This window comes from Podarcis erhardii (assembly GCF_964252035.2).
Source record: "Podarcis erhardii genome assembly, chromosome: 2".
In the NCBI taxonomy this organism is placed as follows: Eukaryota; Metazoa; Chordata; class Lepidosauria; order Squamata; family Lacertidae; genus Podarcis; species Podarcis erhardii.
In genome coordinates, this window is record NC_138498.1 from 117,258,747 (window position 1) to 117,280,932 (window position 22,186).

General features: G+C 47.3%; 2 protein-coding genes across 3 annotated transcripts; both read left to right on the plus strand.

The window, feature by feature from the left end:
- The first annotated feature begins 1,689 nt into the window (after positions 1-1,689).
- On the plus strand, positions 1,690-7,597 carry LOC309336811 (uncharacterized protein). 2 transcript variants are annotated; one of them, XM_081853168.1, is made up of 2 exons: positions 1,690-1,807; positions 4,792-7,597. In XM_081853168.1, the coding sequence occupies exon 2, from the start codon at positions 4,930-4,932 to the stop codon at positions 6,616-6,618; it is 1,689 nt and encodes a 562-aa protein (XP_081709294.1). In that variant the 5' UTR covers positions 1,690-1,807; positions 4,792-4,929; the 3' UTR covers positions 6,619-7,597. The 2 variants fall into 2 exon arrangements, with proteins under 2 accessions (XP_081709294.1, XP_081709293.1); XM_081853167.1 differs by lacking the exon at positions 1,690-1,807 and adding an exon at positions 3,663-3,896.
- Positions 7,598-11,711: 4,114 nt separating this feature from the next.
- LOC309337156 (uncharacterized protein) lies at positions 11,712-22,165 on the plus strand (the record flags this gene model as incomplete). Its single annotated transcript, XM_081853880.1, has 3 exons — positions 11,712-11,829; positions 16,307-17,289; positions 22,034-22,165. The coding sequence occupies exons 2-3, from the start codon at positions 16,531-16,533 to the stop codon at positions 22,163-22,165; spliced, it is 891 nt and encodes a 296-aa protein (XP_081710006.1). The 5' UTR covers positions 11,712-11,829; positions 16,307-16,530.
- Between the last annotated feature and the right edge of the window lie 21 nt (positions 22,166-22,186).

Below are 22,186 nucleotides of genomic sequence, written 5' to 3' on the forward strand. Positions count from 1 at the left end.
AGAACAACTACCAGACTTCTAGAAGACATCTGAAGGCAGCCCTCTTTAGGGAAGCTTTTAATGTTTGATGGATTACTATATTTTAATATTTTGTTGGAAGTGGCCCAGAGTGGCTGGGAAAGCCCAGCCAAATGGGCGTCCTGTTCTCATGGTGGCCAACAATATGACTGTGGGAAACCAGCAAGCAGGACCTGCCTGAGCACAAGGTCCTTCTCTCCTGCCGTTTCAAGCACTTTGTATTCAGAAGAATTAGTGCCTCTGACAGTTGAATGCAGAGGACTTTGTGGAGGAGTCTAGTTGGCTGTGGTGAGAAGCAGGATGCAAAAATCAAGAGGTTTTGGGTTGGATCCAGCAGCACTCTGGACACACATCCCACCCCCCGATCTCTTTCTTGTGTTTTTGGGGACTGCCGTGCCATCTCGCTTTCTTGTGTCCTTTATTTATTTATATGTATCTGATAAATATGTTTATTTATCTCCTGCCTTCCAAGACAGCTCATGATGATGATGATAGTAGGCTTCAATAATATCAAAAGTTGAAAACCTGTGGAGGCAAAACATCTAAAACCAGCAAAAATGATTCATAATAGCCTTGGAGAAAAAGGAAGAATCTCCCATGACCTTTTTTAAAATCAGGAAAGTTGAGAGTTTCACATGAATGAGGCCGCCATTGAGAAAGATTGCTGCCTGTCAAGCTAATATTGAACGGAATAGTCTTGACTCTGAGTAGGGCAACTTCTTATGCTCTAATGCTACATATCTCTTATTATTCTGATATTTTATCAGATTCATTAAGTATGAACTTCTAAGAATTGTTGTGAAAAAATAATAAAACGTTTGAATTTGCAGCTTTAAATTACGACCGCACAAAAGTGGTGACATATTAAAGTGTGTTTATGATGCTTTATAAAGTGTGTTTATGAAGTCATTTCATAATGTTTTGCAACATTGGCAGACCTGGTCAATCCAGGATTGTCTCCCTGCAGCCCCACCCCCAGAGACTCTGTAATACTGGAACCCTTGGAGATATGTATTCAAAATCCCACTACGCCATTAAGCTCAGTGGGTGACCTTGGTCCAGATGCAGATTCTCAGCCTGGCCTACCTCACAGGGTTGTTGAGTGGATAAAGTTGGGACAAAGCATGAACCATTTATGCCACCTTGGGCTTGTTGTAGGAAGGATCTATTTGTCTGTCTATCATCTATCTATTCTGTAAACTACCCTGAGACCCCCAGATCTAGGATGGTATATAAATTCAATATCTGTCTGTCTGTCTGTCTGTCTGTCTGTCTGTCTGTCTAACAAATAAATGCAGTGAATCTTAATTAGGTCCACAAAAGTTTTTTAAAAAACCTAGAATTTCCTCTTTTGCTTGTGATGCAAGAGTTTAGGGCATTTTTGGCTGCAGAGTTGTATACACAGGCGAGAAACTGCTCATGCAGCCCAGAGGGTCATAGAATCATAGAATTGTAAAGTTGGAAGGGACCCCAAGGGTCATCTAGTCCAACCCCCTGCAATGCAGGAATCTCAACTAAAGCAAAACAAAACCAGCGCTTCTGAATTTTGCTTGTTTTTTTGGACAAGAAGCCATAGACAATCTAGCACAGGGCACAGAGTGACAGCACCAGCAGCCGTGAGCTTTTTCCCATGCAGACTTCCAGAAGGCGTTAAAGTGAGAGAGATGCTTGTTCCTAGAGGGGCCCGGGAATGCTAGGCAAGGCAGATGGGGAAAGGGCCTATTGCTGACCCGCCTCCTTGGTCCAGGGGAGGGCAACTTTTGAATGGCTGCAGGAGGAGGAGGACGAGGTGAGTTGCCCTGCAGGAGCATGTTTCGGCAATGCAGAGCAAGAGGGGAAGGGTGCCTGGAGGGGACAAATTCAGGAGGCGAAAGAGCTGCATTCTGGTTTCCTATGGTTAGGGAATAGGCGCCTCTCTCCCCTCTTTCTTTTGTAAGCCAGTGGCAGAGCATCTGCTTTGCATGCAGAAGGTCCTGCTTCAAGCCCCGGGGGCCCATCCTGGCAGGGTTGCCTGAAACCCTGGAGCGACCTTGCCAGTCATTGTCCTGAGCTACGTGGACCGGTGGTCCTGTGCTCCTTATCAGGGTTAGAAACTCCGATATGTATAAGCTAGGTGCCAAATGGCTCCTTAAACCAAGGTTGCAGTTGCCAAAATGGAATGTTTTAGCTGCCCTTTTGGGGGCAAGAAGCCTCTAAAATTTTATCTTTCAAATGATGAACTGACTGTGACTGGTTCTCAGATAAACATCTGGCTAGTTCCGATGACAGGCTAGGTTAAGAGCTTTGAGAACTTAAAGAAGAAAAGCCATTTGATCCAAGGACAGGCCACAGAGATACAGTCAGACCTCGGGTTACAGACGCTTCAGGTTGTGTTTTTTCGGATTATGGACGCGCCGAAACCCAGAAGTACCAGAACGGGTTACTTCTGGGTTTCGGCGGCCGCCCATGCGCAGAAGCACTAAATTGCGCTTTGCACATGCGCAGAAGCACTGAATTGCAATCTGCTCGTGCACAGACGCAGCGCTGTGGGTTGCGAACGCTGCGGGTTGCGAACGTGCCTCCCACACGGATCCGCAACCCAAGTGTCCACTGTATTGGCCTATTCCGACCTCTTTTTCTTAAGGGTGACTGCTGCTGCTCAGGCTGCACAGAAAAAAGCAACTGGGTTCCAGAAAGTCATTCTGATGGTGCAGATAAAATATAACTGATAGAATTTCACAGTGTTGGGTGAAAACAGTCCCGATCCAATGATCCCCAGGTGGTGGAGATGTCAGGCACCATCCTTGTGCCCATATGTTGTTTGTTTGTTTGTTTGCTTGCTTGTTTGCTTCATTTCTATACTGCTTTATATTTTTAAGAAAAATCTCAAAGCAGTTTACAGCATATTAAAATGTCAGTAACATAATCCAGAATCAAACATTTCTGAAGAAAAATATAGAGTATACAGCCAAAGCAACATAATTAACAGAACTAAAATATTATCTTAAAGATTTCAAAATAAAACATTACAAAGGAGGTCAACTACAGAATACATTTAACAGAAACAAAATTAACAAACAAACAAAAATTAAAAAAGAAAAAACAATGCTAAGTGAAGTCTGATATAAAATGCACATTTAAAACAGCATAACTAACAAGAGAATAAAATATTATCATAAGCATGATACGGCTGTTTGGCAGGCATAAAAAGATGGGGCAAAAGAATCCAATAGGGGTTTGTTGTCAGGCATAGCGATGTTCCTCCGGTCTCACCAGGCACCTCTTTAGTAGAGCTGGTGAGTCTGGCCCCTGGCCCCTAGGCTAGGTGGAAAGGGCCTTGCAGGGAGTGGCCTTCAAGACTCAGGGCCAGCCAATGTTGTTGTGACTACAACTCCCATCATCCCTGATCACTGACTGGGGCTGATAGGAATTGCAGTCCAAAGCATCTGGAGGGGAAGGGTGCTAGCTCAGAAAGCAGAGAAAGAACATTTCCTTTGTATTCAGGCACCAGGGGCAATCCCAGGTGGGGCTGGGAATGTCCCCTGCCTGAAGCTCTGGGGGGCAACTGCCACTCACACAACAGCACTTGTGAAGCAATTGGCATTGTGTCTTTGGCTAGAGCAGGGGCAGGCGACCTAAGGCCTGGGGGCCAGATGCGGCCCAATCGCCTTCTAAATCCGGCTCACGATGGTCCAGGAATCAGCATGTTTTTACATGAGTAGAATGTGTGCTTTTATTTAAAATGCATCTCTGGGTTATTTGTGGGGCATAGGAATTTGTTCATTTTTTCCCCTTCAAAATATTGTCTGGCCCCCCACATGGTCTGAGGGACGGTGGACCAGCTCACGGCTGAATAAGGTTGCTAACCCCTGGGCTAGAGGCAAAGCCTAGCCATCAGGGTGAGTAGCTACTGATAGCTTTATCCTCCCTGAATTTACCTAACCCTCTTTTAAAGCCTTCCAAGATGGTCCTACGCATATTACGGTAACTTGGAAATACCTCCCAGAGCGGGATGCGGGTGGCGCTGTGGGTTAAACCACTGAGCCTAGGACTTGCCAATCAGAAGGTCGGTGGTTCGAATCCCTGCTCCTGCCAACTTAGCAGTTCAAAAGCAAATCAAAGTGCAAGTAGATAAATAGGTAGATAAATACCTTCCGGCGGGAAGGTAAACGCGTTTCCATGTGCTGCTCTGTTTCGCCAGAAGCGGCTTAGTCATGCTGGCCACATGACCTGGAAGTTGTACGCCGGCTCCCTCGGCCAGTAAAGCGAGAGAGCGCCGCAACCCCAGAGTCGGCCACGACTGGACCTAATGGTCAGGGGTCCCTTTACCTTTACCTCCCAGAGCAATTTCCCAAGTTCTCTGGGAAGGAAGATTGATTGTTTTAACTTCTCGGGAAATTGTAGTTCTGTGGGGGGAATAGAGGGTCTCCTCTAACAGCTCGCCTCACTATGAGGAGAGGACAGTTCCCATGATTCTTTGAGAGAGGCCACAGCTGTTAGGAGTGGCATGTGTGGTGTGGATTTGGCCTCCAACTCCCATCATAACATCATAGAATTGTAGAGTTGGAAGGGACCACATAGGTCCAACCCCCTGCAATGCAGGAATCTTTTGCCCAGCGTGTGTCTTGAATCCCTGAACCTGAGGTTAAGAGTCTCATGCTTTACCAACAGAGCTTATCAGCATTGCCAATGATCAGGGGTGACAGGAGATATAGTTAGCAACATCTGGAGGACCTTCGGTTTTGCAACCTCCAGATTTAGGACTCACTCAGGAATTTTTCTTTCTTCTATAAGGAAACTCTGAGCAGAGAAGATCGCCAGGATCATGTGCGCAAAAGCCCTTGGCTAAGGAAACAAACGTGGGACATCTACCAAAGAGAGGGTCCCTCAGCATGGAGTGAAGGCAGAAGGCAAAGGCATCCAGAAACAGACATGGATGAGCCCATTCTGTGTGCAAAAAACTTTAAAGATTTAGATGCCATTGCAGCCAAGGAGGAGATTGAGGAAAATGACAAGCAAGGGGCTTTGACCGAATGCGAGATGGACTCTCCAATGTCTACATGCACCCACATGGAAGGGAAACCACATAAGTGTCCAGACTGCGGAAAGTCTTTCAACATGAATTCTCACCTTATTAGTCATCAGAGAACCCACACGAGGGAGAAACCGTACGGGTGCTCAGCGTGTGGTAAGAGCTTCTCTCAGAAAGGGCACCTTGCGGTCCACGAGAGAATCCACATGGAAGAGAAACCGTACAAATGTTCAGAATGCGGGAAGTCTTTCTGTAAGAATGCTGACCTCACCAGGCACCACCGAAACCACACCGGGGAGAAGCCGTACAAATGCGCCGATTGCGGGAAGTCGTTCAGCATGAACTCCGACTTCGTTAGGCATTACAGAACCCACACGGGAGACAAAATGTACGAATGCTCGGACTGTGGGAAGAGCTGTGGAACGAAGAGCCACCTGGTCGCTCACCTGAGAATGCACACTGGAGAGAAACCGTTCCCCTGTGCGGTCTGCGGGAAGAGCTTTTCTCAGAAAGGGAACCTTGTCATTCATCAGAGACTCCACACCGAGGACAAGCCCTATAAGTGCTCGGACTGCGGGAAGTCCTTCTGTAAAAACGCCGATCTTGTCAGACATCGCCGAAACCATACAGGGGAGAAACCGTACACATGCCTGGAGTGCGGGCGGTCCTTTAGTATGAACGCTGACTTTATCAGGCATTACAGAACCCACACGGGGGAGACGCAGTACAAATGCGCTGAGTGCGGCAAAAGCTTTAGCAAGAAGTGCAACCTGGTCACACACGTGAGAAGCCACACGGGCGAGAAGCCCTACAAATGCTCAGCGTGCGGGAAAAAGTTCTCCCTCAAAGGGAACCTTGTCGCCCACGAGAAAACCCACACGAAAGAGAAGCCGTGCAAGTGCGTGGACTGTGGGAGATCCTTCAGCGTGAACTCTAAACTCGTCGAGCACCAGCGACTTCACACACGAGAAAAACCGTACGAATGCTCGGACTGTGGCAAAAGATTCCGCTGGATCGGAAACTTCATGTCGCACATACAGTTCCACTCGGGGGAGAAACCCTACGAGTGTTCGCTGTGCAGGAAATCCTTCATTATACAACACGACCTTGTTCGGCACCAGAGGACCCACACGGGAGAGAAGCCCTACAGATGCGCAGAGTGCGGGAAAACATTCACTCAGAAGGGGAGCCTTGTTGTACATGAGAGAATCCACACGGGAGAGAAGCCGTACAAGTGCGCGGATTGTGGGAAATGTTTCAACCTCAGCTCTTGCCTCATCCGACATCAGCTAACCCACACGAGGGAGAAACCCTACAAATGTGCAGATTGCGGGAAAAGCTTTGGCGTGAGCTCTCGCCTCCTCCAACACCAGCAGATCCACACGGGAGAGCGGATTCATAAGTGCTCGGAATGCGGGAAGAGCTTCGCTCACAGAAAAACTCTTGTCAAGCACTTGCAAACACACACACAGGAGGAGAAGCCACAGACTTGCTTGGTGTGCGGGGAAAGTTTCATGGACCCTCCTGCTTTTAGCCAGCATAAGAGAGTCCACGCTGAGGAGAACTCCTATGAAATCGCCATGTTGTGACAAGCATTTGCGTATCGGCCTTTATAGAGGAAATAACCCAGAGGAAGAATGAGGATATCATATCAGATAATATTCATTAGAAGGGAGGACCTTTAAAGGCTCTGATTGTGGAAAGAGATCATGAGGGATTTTTAAATTTATTTATTAGGGAACAAGTATCTTTTCTGTGGTAGATGAGATCATAATTCTTTCAATCTGCTCCCTCACCTGAACGCCACCACAAGGGCTAATGGAGAACCACCTTGCCCTGAGGAGAGAAGGAAGAAAGCAGCCTGAGGACTGCTGTTACTCCAGTCAGGGGAAGTTACGGTTTGAAGCTGTTGCGTCACCAGTGATTCCATTTGGACTTAATTTAGATATTTTGCTAAACATCTCAAGTATTGTCTGTCTTGTTAGAAATGACAAACTGGTGGTTTTAAGACGACTTCTAAGGTATTCCTGATATTGCTGTGGCATAGGAGCCAAATTCTAGGGGCCAAGGTGTCTTCACCCCCCCACCCCACTCCATAAAATATTTCAGGGGGGCGGGTCCCCCCAAAGTTGATGGGCATCGCCATTGAAATGGTGTGTGCACACCACATCATGTGATCGATTATGTAGGGCAGGGCTTATCTGCCTCCCCCATGTTTTATTCAAGCTAGAACCCCTGTGCTATGGCAAGGAAGCCCTGAGGCTACATATTTGAAAAAAATATGCTTTTTATATTATAAGACTGCCTTCTGAAATAGCTTTGTTTTTACTCACTTTGACAGGTAGTTGGGGTGGTTCAGTTTTAGGTAACGTCCAAAACCATACCTGTTTTAATCTGTCATTTGTGTGGATTGTGTGTGCGTTGACACAATTTACGGTAGTTCAGTTTAGGGAAAGAGAAATTGGATGCAACCTCACTGCATAGCTGACACAGGAAAGACGTTACATTGAATAATTGGGTATAATGTGTCCTGTAACACCATTAAAAGATTACTTCCTTTTTTATTTATATCAAGGGTCATTCTAGAGATCAGGCTACAATCCTATACGCCAGGGCTTTCCAAACAGTGTGTCGCGACACATTGGTGTTTTGGCTGCAGTGTGTAAGTATGTCGCACAAACGCTCCCTGCACTCCTCCCAGGGCTGGAAAAGGGTTAGTTTAACCTCCGGTTTGCTAGTAAAGCTGAATAATCATATCACAAAATAATGCATGTCTCAAAAGTGTGTCGCCAACATGAAAAGTATCTGGGAAAACATTCCACTTTACTCAGTGGTCTTTACCTCTGAGTAGACATGTAAAAAACTTGGAAAAAAACAAACAACCCTTCAGCCACTTTGAAGAACCGAAGGGAAAGCAGAGAGGAGGAGGAGGAGGAAACGACAGTTTCACTGACTACGGACAATATAGCTTAAATTTCTGGCGCGGGCTGGGGAATCTGTGACCCTCCAGATGTTGTTGGACTATAATTCCCATCATCCCTGACCATTGGCCATGCTGGCTGGAGCTGATGGGAGCCTTTGTCCATCCTCTGTACTGTGGTGCCCCGCAAGACGAATGCCTCGCAAGACAAAAAACTCGCTAGACGAAAGGGTTTTCCGTTTTTCGAGGCGCTTCGCAAGACGAATTTTCCTATGGGCTTGCTTCGCAAGACGGAAACGTCTTGCGAGTCTTGCGAGTTTTTTCGCTTCCCCCCCCTTTTTCTAAGCCGCTAAAAGCCGCTTATAGCGCTAATCCGCTAATCCGCTAATAGGGGTGCTTCGCAAGACGAAAAAACCGCAAGACGAAGAGACTCGCGGAACGAATTATTTTCGTCTTGCGAGGCACCACTGTAGTTTGTTAAGTGTGCTTGAGAGCTGGTAGGAGACTCCTCACATAGCCACAATCCCCAGCACCCTTGAACTAAAGGTCCCAGGATTCCAAAAGGGTAGTCATGACTGTTGAAAATAGTGTAAGGGGGTTTTAAAGTCATGGTTGTGGATGTGACCACTGACATATTAGTGGTGAGATTATCTTGGATCACTCCATAGTATGAGTTGTTCTGGGATACTTCCCCAGTGTTACTGCATTAATGCTGTCTGGAGGGGCACTTGCAAAAAGGAAAAAAATGGGGTCCGAAAATAAATCAGAACATATGGCCAAAAATTATTATTATTATTATTATTATTATTATTATTATTATTGGATTTCAGCAGGAATCTGCACCTACCGTATTTACCCGAATGTAATGAGCACCTTTTTTTGACCAAAATATGTCGCAAAAATTAGGGTGTGCACTAGATTTGATGGAGCATTTACATTCGCCAGCAAATACTTTTTGGGTTTCAAAGTGCTCATTAGATTCAATATCGCATTAGATTCGTGTAAATAAGGTATTCCATATGCAGCAGTATGTCTACCCCTAAACCTTTGCAGGTGTAAGCTTAAGTGAAGGTCTGATCGTGTTTAACCGCCCAGTACCATCATGAGCAGAATAATCAAGAATGCACAATAAGGAGGATGGCTGGAGGTGCCCTTCTTCTTGGCTTACCACTCATGCTTTGCTTGAGGGAAACATGCAGCGAGCCAGAACCATGGTTTGTTTCCCTGGCGGCAGCTGGGATGGGGGAGGAGCAAAGCTCCTGTTGTTTAAACCATAGTTTAGTTTATTTGTGGTTTAAAGGAATGTGTGAACCAGGCTGCCAGCAATCCCTGGCAGACAGCTGATATTCTGAGATCTATGGCATCCGGACCTGGAGTTGGCAGAACCATTGTCTTCCATTGGCCCTTCAGATGCTGCTGAACAACAAGGATGGATCTGTGGCGAGTTGGAGCCTAACAAGAGCCTCACACTGGGCTTAAAGCTCCTGAATGGTCAGATGCCAAGAGGGTAATATTAAGTCTTTGTATAAATGCATGAAATTATTTATTTATTCATTCATTCATTCATTCATTCATTCATTCCCCACCCATCTGGCTGAGTTTCCCCAGCCATTCTGGGCAGCTTCCAATCGAGTGTTAAAAACAATACAGCATTAAATATTAAAAACTTCCCTAAACAGGGCTGCCTTCAGGAACAAACACAAATATATTATTTACCCCCGTCCTTTCTTCTGAGAAGCTCACAACAACCCTGTGAGGTAGGTCTGGCTAGGAGAGAGACAATGAGGGATTTGGTGAGCTTTCCCCAGGTCCTAGGCTCCACCTACACTATACATTTAAAGCACTACCATGCCACTTTAAATGATCATGGCTTCCTCTAAGGAATCCTGGGAACTGTAGTTTGTTGAGGGTGCTGAGAGTTGTCAAGAGACACCCTGCTCCCCTCACAGAGCTACAATTCCCAATGTGCCTTAACAGTCAATTCCTCTTCCCAGGGAATTCTAGGAATTAGAGCTGTAAGATGTGAGCCAGGGTCTCCTAAAATAGCATCCTTAACAAACTACATTTCCCAGGATTCTTTGGGGGAAGCCATGCCTGTTTAAAGTGGTATGATACGGCTTTGAATTTACAGTGCAGATGGAGGCCTTATTAGTGCAGCCCTGTAACCTTGACTTTTTAAATACAGTGGTACCTCTGTTTACGAACTTAATCCGTTCTGGAAGTCCGTTCTTAAACTGAAACCGTTTTTAAACCGAGGCATGCTTTCCCTAATGAGGCCTCCCGCTGCCGGTGCCCTTCCACCTTTCGGATTCTGTTCATAGACCGAGGTAAAGTTTGCAAACCGGAACACTACTTCTGGTATGGCGGAGTTCGTAAACCAAATTGTTCCGAACAGGACTGTTCTTACGGGGTACCTCTGTACAAAGTTGGCAGCCTAAATCCTGCATCATGACGTGCACAGATCACAGAGGTGCAGAGAAGCAGACTTTAATACAAATTAAAATACAAATTATTCTGCCTTGGTTAAAACACACCTGGAATTTTAAGAAGGTTGTCGACAAGCTGGAATGTGTGCAGAGGAGGGCAACCAAGATGATCAAGGGCAGGGGTCAGCAAACTTACTGTGCCTTGGGCCGGTGTCTCCAGCGCCAATTGCCCGGCAGGCAGGATGGCGGGGGAGCACGTGTGCACACGCTATTTCCAGCACACTTCCAGGTCAGAGGAGCACCAGAAATAGCTTGTGTGCATGTGCACAGGCCTCCTCCGACCCGGATTTGCACCGGAAATAATGCTTGTGCATATGCAAATAACACTTGCGCATGCGCACGTGCTATTTCCGGTGCTCCTCCGACCCAGAATTGGGCAGCCGGGGGTCGCCACGGGCAGGATAAACAAGTCCTTCAGGCCTTATCCAGCCCGCGGACCTTAGTTTGGGGACCCCTGATCAAGGGTCTGGAAACAGCCTTATGAGGAAAGGTTGAAGGAGCTGAGTACCTTTAGCCTGGAAAAGAGGAGACTGAGAGGAGATAGGCTAGCCATCCTTAAATATCTCAAGGGCTGTCACATGGAAGATGGAGCAAGCTTGTTCTCTCCTGCTCCAAAGGGTAGAACTCAAACCAATGGTTTCATTAGATTCCAACTAAACATCAGGAAGAACTTTCTGACACTAAGAGCTGTTAGACGGTGGAACGATCTCCCTCTGGAGGTTGTGGACTCTCCTTCCTTGGAAGTTTTTAAACAGAGGTTGGATGGTCATCTGCTTTAGCCGAGCTTCCTGCAGTCCAAGGGGTTGGACTGGATGACCCTTGGGGGATCCCTTCCAACTCTTAAGATCCTGTGATTCTCTGCAGCAATTGGCAGCGATCTTTCTCTCTCTCTCTCAAAAGACCTAACCCGCTTTTGGAGGAGGCACCAAGCTATACAAGCAGTATAGATGCTCTGTTGTGAAATGCAAACGAAAACAAACCCATGCGCCAAAGCCATAGCTGTCAACGTTTCCCTTTCTTTAAGGGAAATTCCCTTATTCCGAATAGGATTCCTCTCAAGAAAAGGGAAAAGTTGACAGCTATGGCCAAAACGCATCCGAGGGAAGCAGGCAGGAAAAGAACCACCTGGGCTCTGACCCAGCCAGCCAGAGAAGGAGCTTCTTGTGTTTGGTCCTGCAATGGTTAAATCCAGCAGTCGAGATCGGGGTTCCTAGAGAGGAAGGGGAGGGGGGAAATTTGGGGAGGGGGGAGTAGGTGGGATGTCGCTACCATAGAGAGGTCGGGGGGGGGGGAGCTCGTGCCTTTTCCGTCCCCTCTATCCGGAAAGCGAAATGGCTCTCTGGATGCAGGCGGGAGTTGGAGGCTGCTGAAATCCAAGCAGCGGTGAGCCGAAGGTGCAAAAAGAGAAATGATGTCGGATATATATATATATATATATATCCATCCAGCTTTTATATTGGGGGTGGGGGGAGCGTGGGATGCAAAGAGGTTGGAGGGTGGAAGAACAGAGAGGGGGACCTTTGCAGATCCTCCGCCTAAGGGATAGGCAACTGGGGAGACTGGCTCTGGTTGTAACCTGCCATATGCATATTATTGCATTGCCGGGGTTGGACTAGATGCTCCTCAAGGTCCCTTTCAACTCTGTGATTCTATGTAGAAGTCAAATGACTTGTCCCTCCAGCCCCTGCCTTCGCCAGCCGGCTGTCTTCCGCTCCAGGCGTTTTGGGCTACAACTTTCATCAGTCCAAAATCCCTTGGCAGGGGAACGGTCTCCCTTGGGAGGTTGTGTGTGTTCACATCTTTTAAAAAACCCATTGGAAAGTAGGATCTCGATGATTAATTGCTGCTTATTGCCCTGTGCGGCCTAGGACCCACGTCCCTACGGGACCACCTCTCCTGGTATGCCCCGCGGAGGACCTTAAGGTCCACAAATGACAACATTTCGGAGGTCCTAAGTCGCAAGGTGATTAGATTGGTTTCAACTAGGGCCAGGGCCTTTTCAGTACTGGCCCCGACTTGGTGGAACGCTCTGTCACAAGAGACTAGGGCCCTGCGGGACTTAACATCTTTCCGCAGGGCCTGCAAGACAGAGCTGTTCTGCCTGGCCTTTGGTTTGGACTCAGTCTGACCCCTATGTTTCCCTCCCCTTATGGTTTTGATCTATGGGCTACTTTTAAAATGAGGCTGCATTTTAAACTGCATTTTAACCTGTATTTTAAATTGGGTTTTTTGCCCCTATTATGTTTTTACTGTAATTTTACTGGTGTTAGCCGCCCTGAGCCCGGCTCTGGCCAGGGAGGGCGGGGTATAAATATTATTATTATTATTATTATTACTACTACTACTACTACTACTACTTTAATGTTGCAAACTGTCCTGTCAGCTGAAGCATTTACCCTCCAGCTCAGTATTGTAATGGACTCCCTTCAGAAGATGGTGGACTCCCCTTTCTTGGAGGTTTTAAAGCAGAGGTTGGATGGCCATCTGTCATGGATGCTTTAGCTGAGTTTATTCCTGCATTGCAGGGGGTTGGACTAGATGACCCTCAGGGTCCCTTCCCACTCTACGGTTCTATGATCTGGAGGGCACCAGGTCGGTGATTATGGGCTCAGCTATACAGCCACAAATAAAACATTTTAAGTTTTATTTTAAGTTTAAAATGCCAACAGTGTCCTTCAGCTCTCTATATTGGACAAACAGGCCAGACCTTACGCCAAAGAATAAACGGACATAAATCCGACATCAGGAACCACAAGACAGAAAAACCAGTAGGAGAACACTTCAATCTCCCAGGACATTCTATACAAGATCTCAAAGTAGCTGTTCTATTACAAAGGAATTTCAGAAATAGACTGGAAAGAGAAGCTGCTGAATTGCAACTTATCACCAAACTTAAAACTATGGAGAGACCTGGTTTTTTGGTTGTTTTTTTTTTAAATATATTTTATTAAGGGTTTTCTTGTTTTACAGTGTAAGTGTAATGCCTCGTGTATTTTTTTTCCCCCGTATAACATTTTTACAAATCCATTTCATTTGTTGAGGCATTAGGGGGAGAAGAAAAAAAAAAAAAAGAAGAAGAAGAAGAAGAAGAAGAAAGGAGGGTGGAAGGAGGGGAGATGGATGGGGGTGGGGTGGGGTAGCGGTGTTTCTATTATGCTTAATGTATGTAGTTTGGTGTCAGCGTGCTTGTGTTGTTCACTTGTGTTCCTTTGGTGGTGAGAGAGGTTGGGGTTGGCCTAGGATGTGATTGTTTGTTTGTGATTGGCTGTGGTGATCTTTGTTTTCGTGTGTGAGTGGGGTGGGTGGGTGGGTGTTTTGGATCAAGTTAGCCATATTGATTTGTATGCTGTTGGTGGATTATTGTCATTGTCCTGTTGGGCTGTGTATGTGATAAAGGGGAGCCATACCGGGGTGAAGTTGAACAAAGACATTGGATTCTTATCTCATTATACATGACAAAGCCATTTTTCACCTTCTCACCCCTTGCTTTTTCCTGTTAGACCTATTGCAGTCGTTAAGAGTCGTCAACAGGCTCATCGCAGCTATCTGCCAATCACCCATTCCCACCACCCTTCTGAGTAATACCCCTCCCCACCTTCTCACTATATAGAAAGGTCCGGTGACTTCTGTTTCAGTGTATCTGAAGAAGTGTGCATGCACACGAAAGCTCATACCTAGAACTAACTCAGTTGGTCTTTAAGGTGCTACTGGAAGGAATTTTTTTATTTTGTTTTGACCATGGCAGACCAACACGGCTACCTATCTGTAACTAAAACATTTTAAGTGTGTTTTAAATGCAATATACAGTGTGACACTAGATGGCGATGCTGAGCCTTATGGAAAATTCAATGTATTTCTTTTAAATGCTTTAAGAAGAAAAAAAGCTTTTGAAAGCAGGAGGTCCCAGATTCAATCCCCGGTGTCCCCTGTTAGGGCGGGGAGAGGTGCCTTGTCTGAAGGAGGCATGACAGAGGTGTGTAAAATTAGGCATTTTGCAGAAAAATTGTGGCTGGGAGCGGTTCTCTTCTCACTCGTAACGCTAGAAGTCAGGGGCATCTAATGAAGCGGAATGTTGGAGGTTTCGGAACGGGCAAAAGGAAGGACTCGTTTACACAGCTCATCGTTAAACTGTGGAACTCCCTCCCACAAGCTGTAATGATAACCACCAACTTGGATGGCTTTTAAAAAGGGTTAGGTAACTTCGTGGAGGATAAGGCTATCTATTGCTACTAGCCATGACGGCTGTTTCCTACCTCCACAGTCAGAGGCGGGATGACTTAAGTTCAGCTGCTGAGAATCGCAAGTGAGGAGAATTGTGCTCCGGCGCACCAATCCTGCTTTCAGGCTTTGCATTGACCGCTGTGAGAACAGGATGTTGGACTTCTTTGGCGATCACTCGTAGCCGAGTAAGAATGTCTTCCATGAACACAGTCTTAACAGTGAGTCCGTAAGTGACTGGGGAGGCCAATTCTGGATCCCACGTCCTTCCACAGTGGGGACATTGGTTTCCGGGCGGGAGTTGATCACGGTGTGGATTTGCCAAACGTGCCTTCCTCCTAGCACGTTTCTCCCTTGCGTCAAATGACACCTTTGGTAAAGGCTGTTCTCCAACTGGAGCACTCGCAGGCCAATGTTTCCCAGTTGTCAGTGTTTATACTGCATATTTTTTGATTTGCCTTGAGAGAATCTTTAAAGCTCTTTTGTTGACCACCAGCATTACGCTTTCCATTTTTAAGTTCCCTTCCAACTCTACAGTTTTATGAATAGATGGATCTTTGGCCTGATCCAGCATGTTCTTATGTTCATTATTGTATATATGATTTTTATTTTTATTTGCATTACTTTCACCGGCTTGCCTTACCAGTTCTGGTGTGTTGTGGCTAAGCACTGGACTCAAAACTGACATCCAGCTCCCCCTTCACTTCCGAAGCTCACCAGCCTGCCTGGGGTAAGTCACCATCTCTCAGCTTATCCTACCTTCTTGGCTTGCTGTTAAGATAAGGCGGTTTTAAACAGCTAGATTCCAGAGAGTTTTCACCAAAAATGTGTTTACCAGAGATCCCCACTTCTGTTACTTTGCAGGGAAACATTCTGCACTATTATTATTAACATTATTAACATTATTAACATTATTAACATTATTAACATTATTAACATTATTAACATTATTAACATTATTAACATTATTAACATTATTAACATTATCTGTCCTTCATGCTAAGGTCCAGGATGGGTTACAGCAACAATATTAAAAAACAGTGGTGGGAAGTAGGGGGAGGAGAGGTGGGGAAATATTGTTAAAAAGGTGTAGTCATAGGTATAGTAAAGGTAAAGGGACCCCTGACCATTAGGTCCAGTCGTGACTGACTCTGGGGTTGCGGCACTCATCTTGCTTTATTGGCCGAGGGAACAGGCATACAGCTTCCGGGTCATGTGGCCAGCATGATTAAGCCGCTTCTTGCGAAGCAGAGCAGCTCACGGAAATGCCATTTACTTTCCCGCCGGAGCGATACCTATTTATCTACTTGAACTTTGACATGCTTTTGAACTGCTAGGTTGGCAGGAACTGGGACCAAGCAACGGGAGCTCAGCTCACCCCGTCGTGGGGATTCAAACCGCTGACCTTCTGATCGGCAAGTCCTAGGCTCTGTGGTTTAACCCACAGCGCCACCCGCATCCCAGTCATAGGCATGTCAGTATTCAAATCTGAATTGTCAAATTGTGTTATTAGTGTTATTATGGTTTTTGTTGTATGTGTCTTTTGCAATTGTTGTTTGTATTGAAAAAATGATTAAATAAATTAATATATATATATATTAAAAACAGTTTGAAACAACTTAACAGATTGCTCTTGTGTTTTTTTTCCGGCAGAAAGCCCTTGGATATCCCATCTGCGGCCAAGGGTAGCTCCCAAGTGCCGTTGCGGAGATAGCTCTGCCCTGTATCCCTCTGAACTCTCCTTGTCATACCGCAGTAGCTGGGTGCACTAATCCAGTTGGCTGGATTCCTCTCCTGCATTAGCCGTCAGGGCGGAAGCGCTGCTCTGAGTTCGAATTCCATCTACCCTTCCCAACTGCCAGAGCTCCAGTACCCAAATGGCGGAAGGGAGGGAGGGGGAGCTGCCGGCCCCAGATCTCCGCTTCCAGGCGGTGCTGGATCAGGAATTGAAGCTGGGTGTGAAAACAGAGAGGAAGGACCCAGCGGGTCCGAAGTCTGAGATGGGATCCAAGGGACTGAGGAAAAAGCCCCACCCTTCTGCTCAGGCGGGACCTGCGGGGTGCGAGGGCCTGCAGCAGGTCTGGGAAGCCCAGTGGCAGGCCTTCCTCAAGGCGATGGAGTCACCCCACTCTGAGGCGGGGAGCTCGCAGCTGGCGGAATTGGCTCCCTGGGCGGACCTGAGGACTTCCCTAGCCCCTTTTGAGGCCATCACTGCAGCCAGCCAGCCTCCAAAAGAAGGGTACCTCCTTCCGATCCTCAACGGGCCGAGTCACCAGGTCCGCATCAAGCTTGATCTGAGAGAAAAGGGCCCCAACACCAAAGTAAAGGAGGAGAAGGAGGCCCTCAGCACCGAGGGCCACCGGCAACGCTTTAGGCAATCTCACTGCCACCAGGCTGAAAGCCCCCGCCAGGCCTGCAGCCGGCTCTGGGAGCTTTGCCGCCAGTGGTTGAAGCCAGAGAAACATACCAAAGAGGAGATCCTGGACTTGCTGGTCTTGGAGCAGTTCCTGGATGTCCTGCCTCGAGGGATCCAGAGTCGGGTGAAGGATCAGGCTCCTGAAACCTGTGCCCAGGCGGTGGCCCTAGCGGAGAATTTCTTGCCGGCTCAGGGGGAGGCAGGGAGTTGGGAAGAGCAGGTGAGGCTGTTTCCTTTCTTTTATAATAATGATAATAATAATTTGTACTTCAAAATATGCACAAATCAAAGTCAAGAAAGTTTCCAGTCTAAGACAGTCATACCTCATGTTATGTCCGCTTCATGTGATGTTCTTTCAGGTGACGCCCCTCGACGACCCGGAAGTACCGGAAAGGGTTATTTCCGGGTTTCGCCGCTTGCGCAAGTGCGCAATATGATGTCACGCGCATGCGCAGTGTGCGAGATAACGATCTCTGAGCTTGATCGATGGAGCCGTGTACTCAGACAGCTTTACGATCCCAATCAGTGATTTACAGCGGTCCGGCACGCTTCTTTCTCAGCTGCGCACGTAAATCTGCTGTCTCTTTGGCCACGGCTTAGCAGAGTGGCTTACAGCGGTGTAAAACAGTCTTTTCCTCCCTTGCTCCATGCAAGCATACACAGACAGATTCGTCTATTTACAGTTGTTTATTGAAACATTTCAGCCCATCGCTGCTTGCAGCCATGTCGAAAACATGTCCGTCTCTCTCAAGACACACAGAGAGAACAACAAGTGAACAGTCTCCTCCCAGACTCCTCCCAGCTTCTAAAGCTGACGTCGGAAAGTGACGCACAGCTCAGAACACTTAACCAGTTAAGTTCTGAACTCCCACACACCCCCTTGCGTCGCTTTCTGACAAAACCTGTGTAACATCTTCAGCAACACCTTGTGAGATCAATCCCTTCCCCAATGCCTTGCGCCCTACCTTGGCGTACCTGTTGGGCATCTGTGGAATCACCTCACAACTCTCAGAATCGCACTGTGCGAAACTTACCCACGTACCTGTGGCCTGGTACCTCTCAGGTGGAATACCCTTGGTTGTGCGACTGGATCGCCTAGGCACAAACTCTGGTATTTCCTCTGGCTCACTGTCACCAGCAGGTGTGTCCTCTGCATCACAGGATTCCCCCTCTGACTTAAAGCGTCTTCGAATCCTCTCCATTACACTTACAGGAGAACTAGGCTCACTCTTGGGCTGTCCTCTCCTAACAACTTGTGGAGACGCCCCACCCTGCTCCTGACCCTGGTTAGTGACCTGGTCGTCATCAGCAGACTCAGCCTCTTCTTCCTCCTCAACAGAACTGTCCTCTGGATCAGAGAGACATTCTGAAAGAACATCACGCTGTGCAGACATCTTTGGCCTTTCATCCTGCTGACAGAATTCAGCGTGTTTACTGACCAGCACCTTACTCTGATCACCTGACGGGTATGCAAATCTCCATGCACGAGCATCTGGCTCATACCCACAGAAGATCATTTTCTGGACTTTGGCTCCATCTGGCCCTTGCAAAGCCTTAGGCACAGGGACAACCGCAGGAGATCCAAACTTGCGCAGAAAATGAACCTGAGGTTTTCTGCCATTCAACAACGAGTACGGTGTGTCACCTACCAGTGAGTTGTAGACACGATTCCAGGTGAACGACACACATCGGATTCCCTCCAGCCAAAACTTTGGAGGTAACCTGGCTTCTTTCAGCATCACCTGTCCAGCCTTAACCAGAGCTTCACTTCTCAGCTCTGCCACCCCCCTCTCACTGGGTGAAGTAACTGTGTGACGTATCCCTCTTCTGTGAAAGAACTGCTGCAAAGCAGAACCAGTGTACCTATCATTTCTGTCACTGACGATTGCTTGAACCTTGGTGGAGAATCTCTGTTCCACCCCCTCAACCCAGCTCTTGATCAGCTGTGCTGCATCCTCCCTGGATTTGAGACCGTGAGTCCAGGTGCTCTGCGAAAAATCATCCAAAAAAGTCAGCAGAAACCTGGCCCCTCCTAGACTTGGTTCCTTGACAGGACCGGCCAAATCTATGTGAACCAGCTCAAAAGGTTTAGTGGTTACCCGTTCCACCTTTGGGTAACTGCACCCCCTCACCTTCGCCTGCTTGCATGTGGTGCAACTAATGGCACGTCCACAATCCCTAATTTTACACCCTCTGGTAACCTCAGGAAGCACTTGCAGTTCTTCTACAGAACCATGAATGGTTCTCCCATGCCAAACACAAGCACATGACACATGAGCGGGAATTGTAGCACGCTGGTCGGGAACTGTAGCACGCTGCGCCTGTGCTCTCTCAACCTTCCCCTCACCCCCAAGAGACGTTTTAAGAATGAAAAGATCATTCTGCCCCTTCTTAACCGTGGCAAGTACCCTCTCCCCTTTGGAGATTGTGCAGACATCATTTTCAAAACAAACTTTGAACCCCTTACTTAACAAATAAGGCACAGATAACAAACAATGATCCCCCTCTGGGATAACACAAAACTGCAGCGTCTCCTGCAAAACAGAAAGGAAAACGTTAGTGACAGTTTTAATCTGGGTTCTCTGTCCATTTGCGAACATAACAGTTTGTCCAGCCGGAATTGCCGTGCAATTCCCCATCTTGACTGCAGATGTCTCTGGAACCATGTTGCGGTTAGCTGCTGAGTCGATTACAAAAGCCATTTTCAAATTTTCCATTCGGCCGTCTTCGAACAATGCCATACTCGCAGAGACTTGATAAGCCTCTTCCTGTTGTTTACCACGACCACCTGGCTCAGTTCCACGCCTGCCTGTCTTCCCAGGCCTGTTGCCATGGAAACCCGCTTGATTCCCATGGGAAGTGTCCTTGCAAACATCCTGCCTAGGCTCTGTGCTCCGGTGGGGGCAACTGCCACGCAGATGTTGTACTCCAGTGGAAAAACACTGCCCGGGGCTCCTCCCAGCTGGCCTGGCCTTCCTTCTCCTGGAACGGCACCTCCCACCAGCCTGGCCCCTGCTGAAGTTGCTCTCCGCTTCAGCAACAGTGGAAAGTTTCTTAAACTTGCCTTTGGAACTCTTCGCCCCCCCGATCTGCCCAACAGTGCTCCTTGAGACTGAAGTACCGGGAACTGGGGCCGCAGCCATCTTGGGGCTCTCCATTTCTTCTCCAGGGCCCTGGCCTCCTGCTGCAGTTTCACACAAACTTCGCAGCACATTCCAGGCAGCCCTTGCTGACTGTACACCTTCCAAATGAGGCCTCAGTGAAGCATCAACGCATGCTCTGAGCATATCCAGCTCTCTCTGCATTCTCTGCTTGCCATCTCCAGGCACCGCAGATTCACAGCCTGCTTCAGCTGGCTCTGACTGGCTTCCTTCCCAAAGCCCAGTGACCAAGAACCAACCCCTGACTCTTCTGCTCCAGGTTGCCCAACTTTTTAAAGTGAGCTTCTCCACCGGTATACCCTGGCTCTCTGCCATTTTCTTCCCGTTCTCCCAAGGGGGCCCAAGCTTACTTACGATCAGGTACAGCTTCTCTGCCTCACCCTTCCGTGGAGAAACGACAGCAGCTGCGTCTCAGCTTTTAGCTCCAGCCAGCTCTCTGTATCAGAAGCTCTCACTGTCTCTCGGAAGCAGGCAATTAATCATTCTTGCTCACCGGCAGCTACGCTGACTACAAAGCGTTCCTGGAGCTCACACCGACTGTTTTACGAGCGTTACTGACCTTCCATAACCTGTGCGAGATAACGATCTCTGAGCTTGATCGTAAATCTGCTGTCTCTTTGGCCACGGCTTAGCAGAGTGGCTTACAGCGGTGTAAAACAGTCTTTTCCTCCCTTGCTCCATGCAAGCATACACAGACAGATTCGTCTATTTACAGTTGTTTATTGAAACATTTCAGCCCATCGCTGCTTGCAGCCATGTCGAAAACATGTCCGTCTCTCTCAAGACACACAGAGAGAACAACAAGTGAACAGTCTCCTCCCAGACTCCTCCCAGCTTCTAAAGCTGACGTCGGAAAGTGACGCACAGCTCAGAACACTTAACCAGTTAAGTTCTGAACTCCCACACGCAGAAGTGGCAAATTGCAACCCGTGTGTGCGCAGAGGCGCCGCTGCTGGTTGTGTTCTTTTCATGTTGCGAACGGGCCTCCGGAATGGATCCCGTTTGCAACCAGAGGTACCACTGTATTTCCAAAATTGTGTTGCAGTGATTCACAAAAAACGCCCATCTCTCAACAGACGTTGTGTTGTAAAATATACCGCTTCTCTTATGAATCAAATCAATTGATTTGTGCATTTTTGCAAATTTAAGACATTTCCATAGGCATTCCCATATAATTGGAACCTGATAATCTTTGCACTTTCAAGCCCAGACTGCTCTGGCTGCCATCACAAAGGTTGCTTTTGTTTGTTTGTTTGTTTGTTTGTTTGTTTGTTTGTTTGTTAAAAGGCTGTTGTTTTGCAGATATTTCCCCCTCAATCAAACAAAAAATAATCAACTGGGGGAGAGTTTTCTCCTGTCATTGAATTTATATGATGCAGGATTTGTCTCCAAAGGCATGCTGACACTCCCACAGCATATACATTATGTTTGCATTGTCTGTTAAAACAACTTCAGACATTTAAACCAAGTATCCTTATAGGAGGCTGTTTGCATCCTGGGAATCCTGAACTATCCATAGCTGGTAGCGAGATCAAGAACCAAAGGAAGCTACCTTATGTCGTGTCAAACAGTTGATACATCTTGCCCAGTTATCGCAGTGTTCTTCAAAATTTGGTCCTTGGACGTTGTTTGGACTACAAATCCCATCATCCATAGCCATCTTAGCCAACAACGAAGGATGATGGGATTTGTATTCCAGCAACTTCTGGGGACCTAAGCTTGAAGAACACTGGTCTACACAAAGTGTGTCTAAATGCTGTGAATAACACAAATCATTGAACAACATGACCCCTGCTGTTTCAGGGCCCGGGCCTCTTTCAGAAGGTGATTGTGAATGTCCCAGATGAGGCAACTACTTTGGGAGATGCAGGCAGGCAGATCTGGAACGTGGTGAAACACGAGTGTGGAGGAAATGCCAGCTCAGCGGGTAAGTAATATAATTATTATTATTATTAT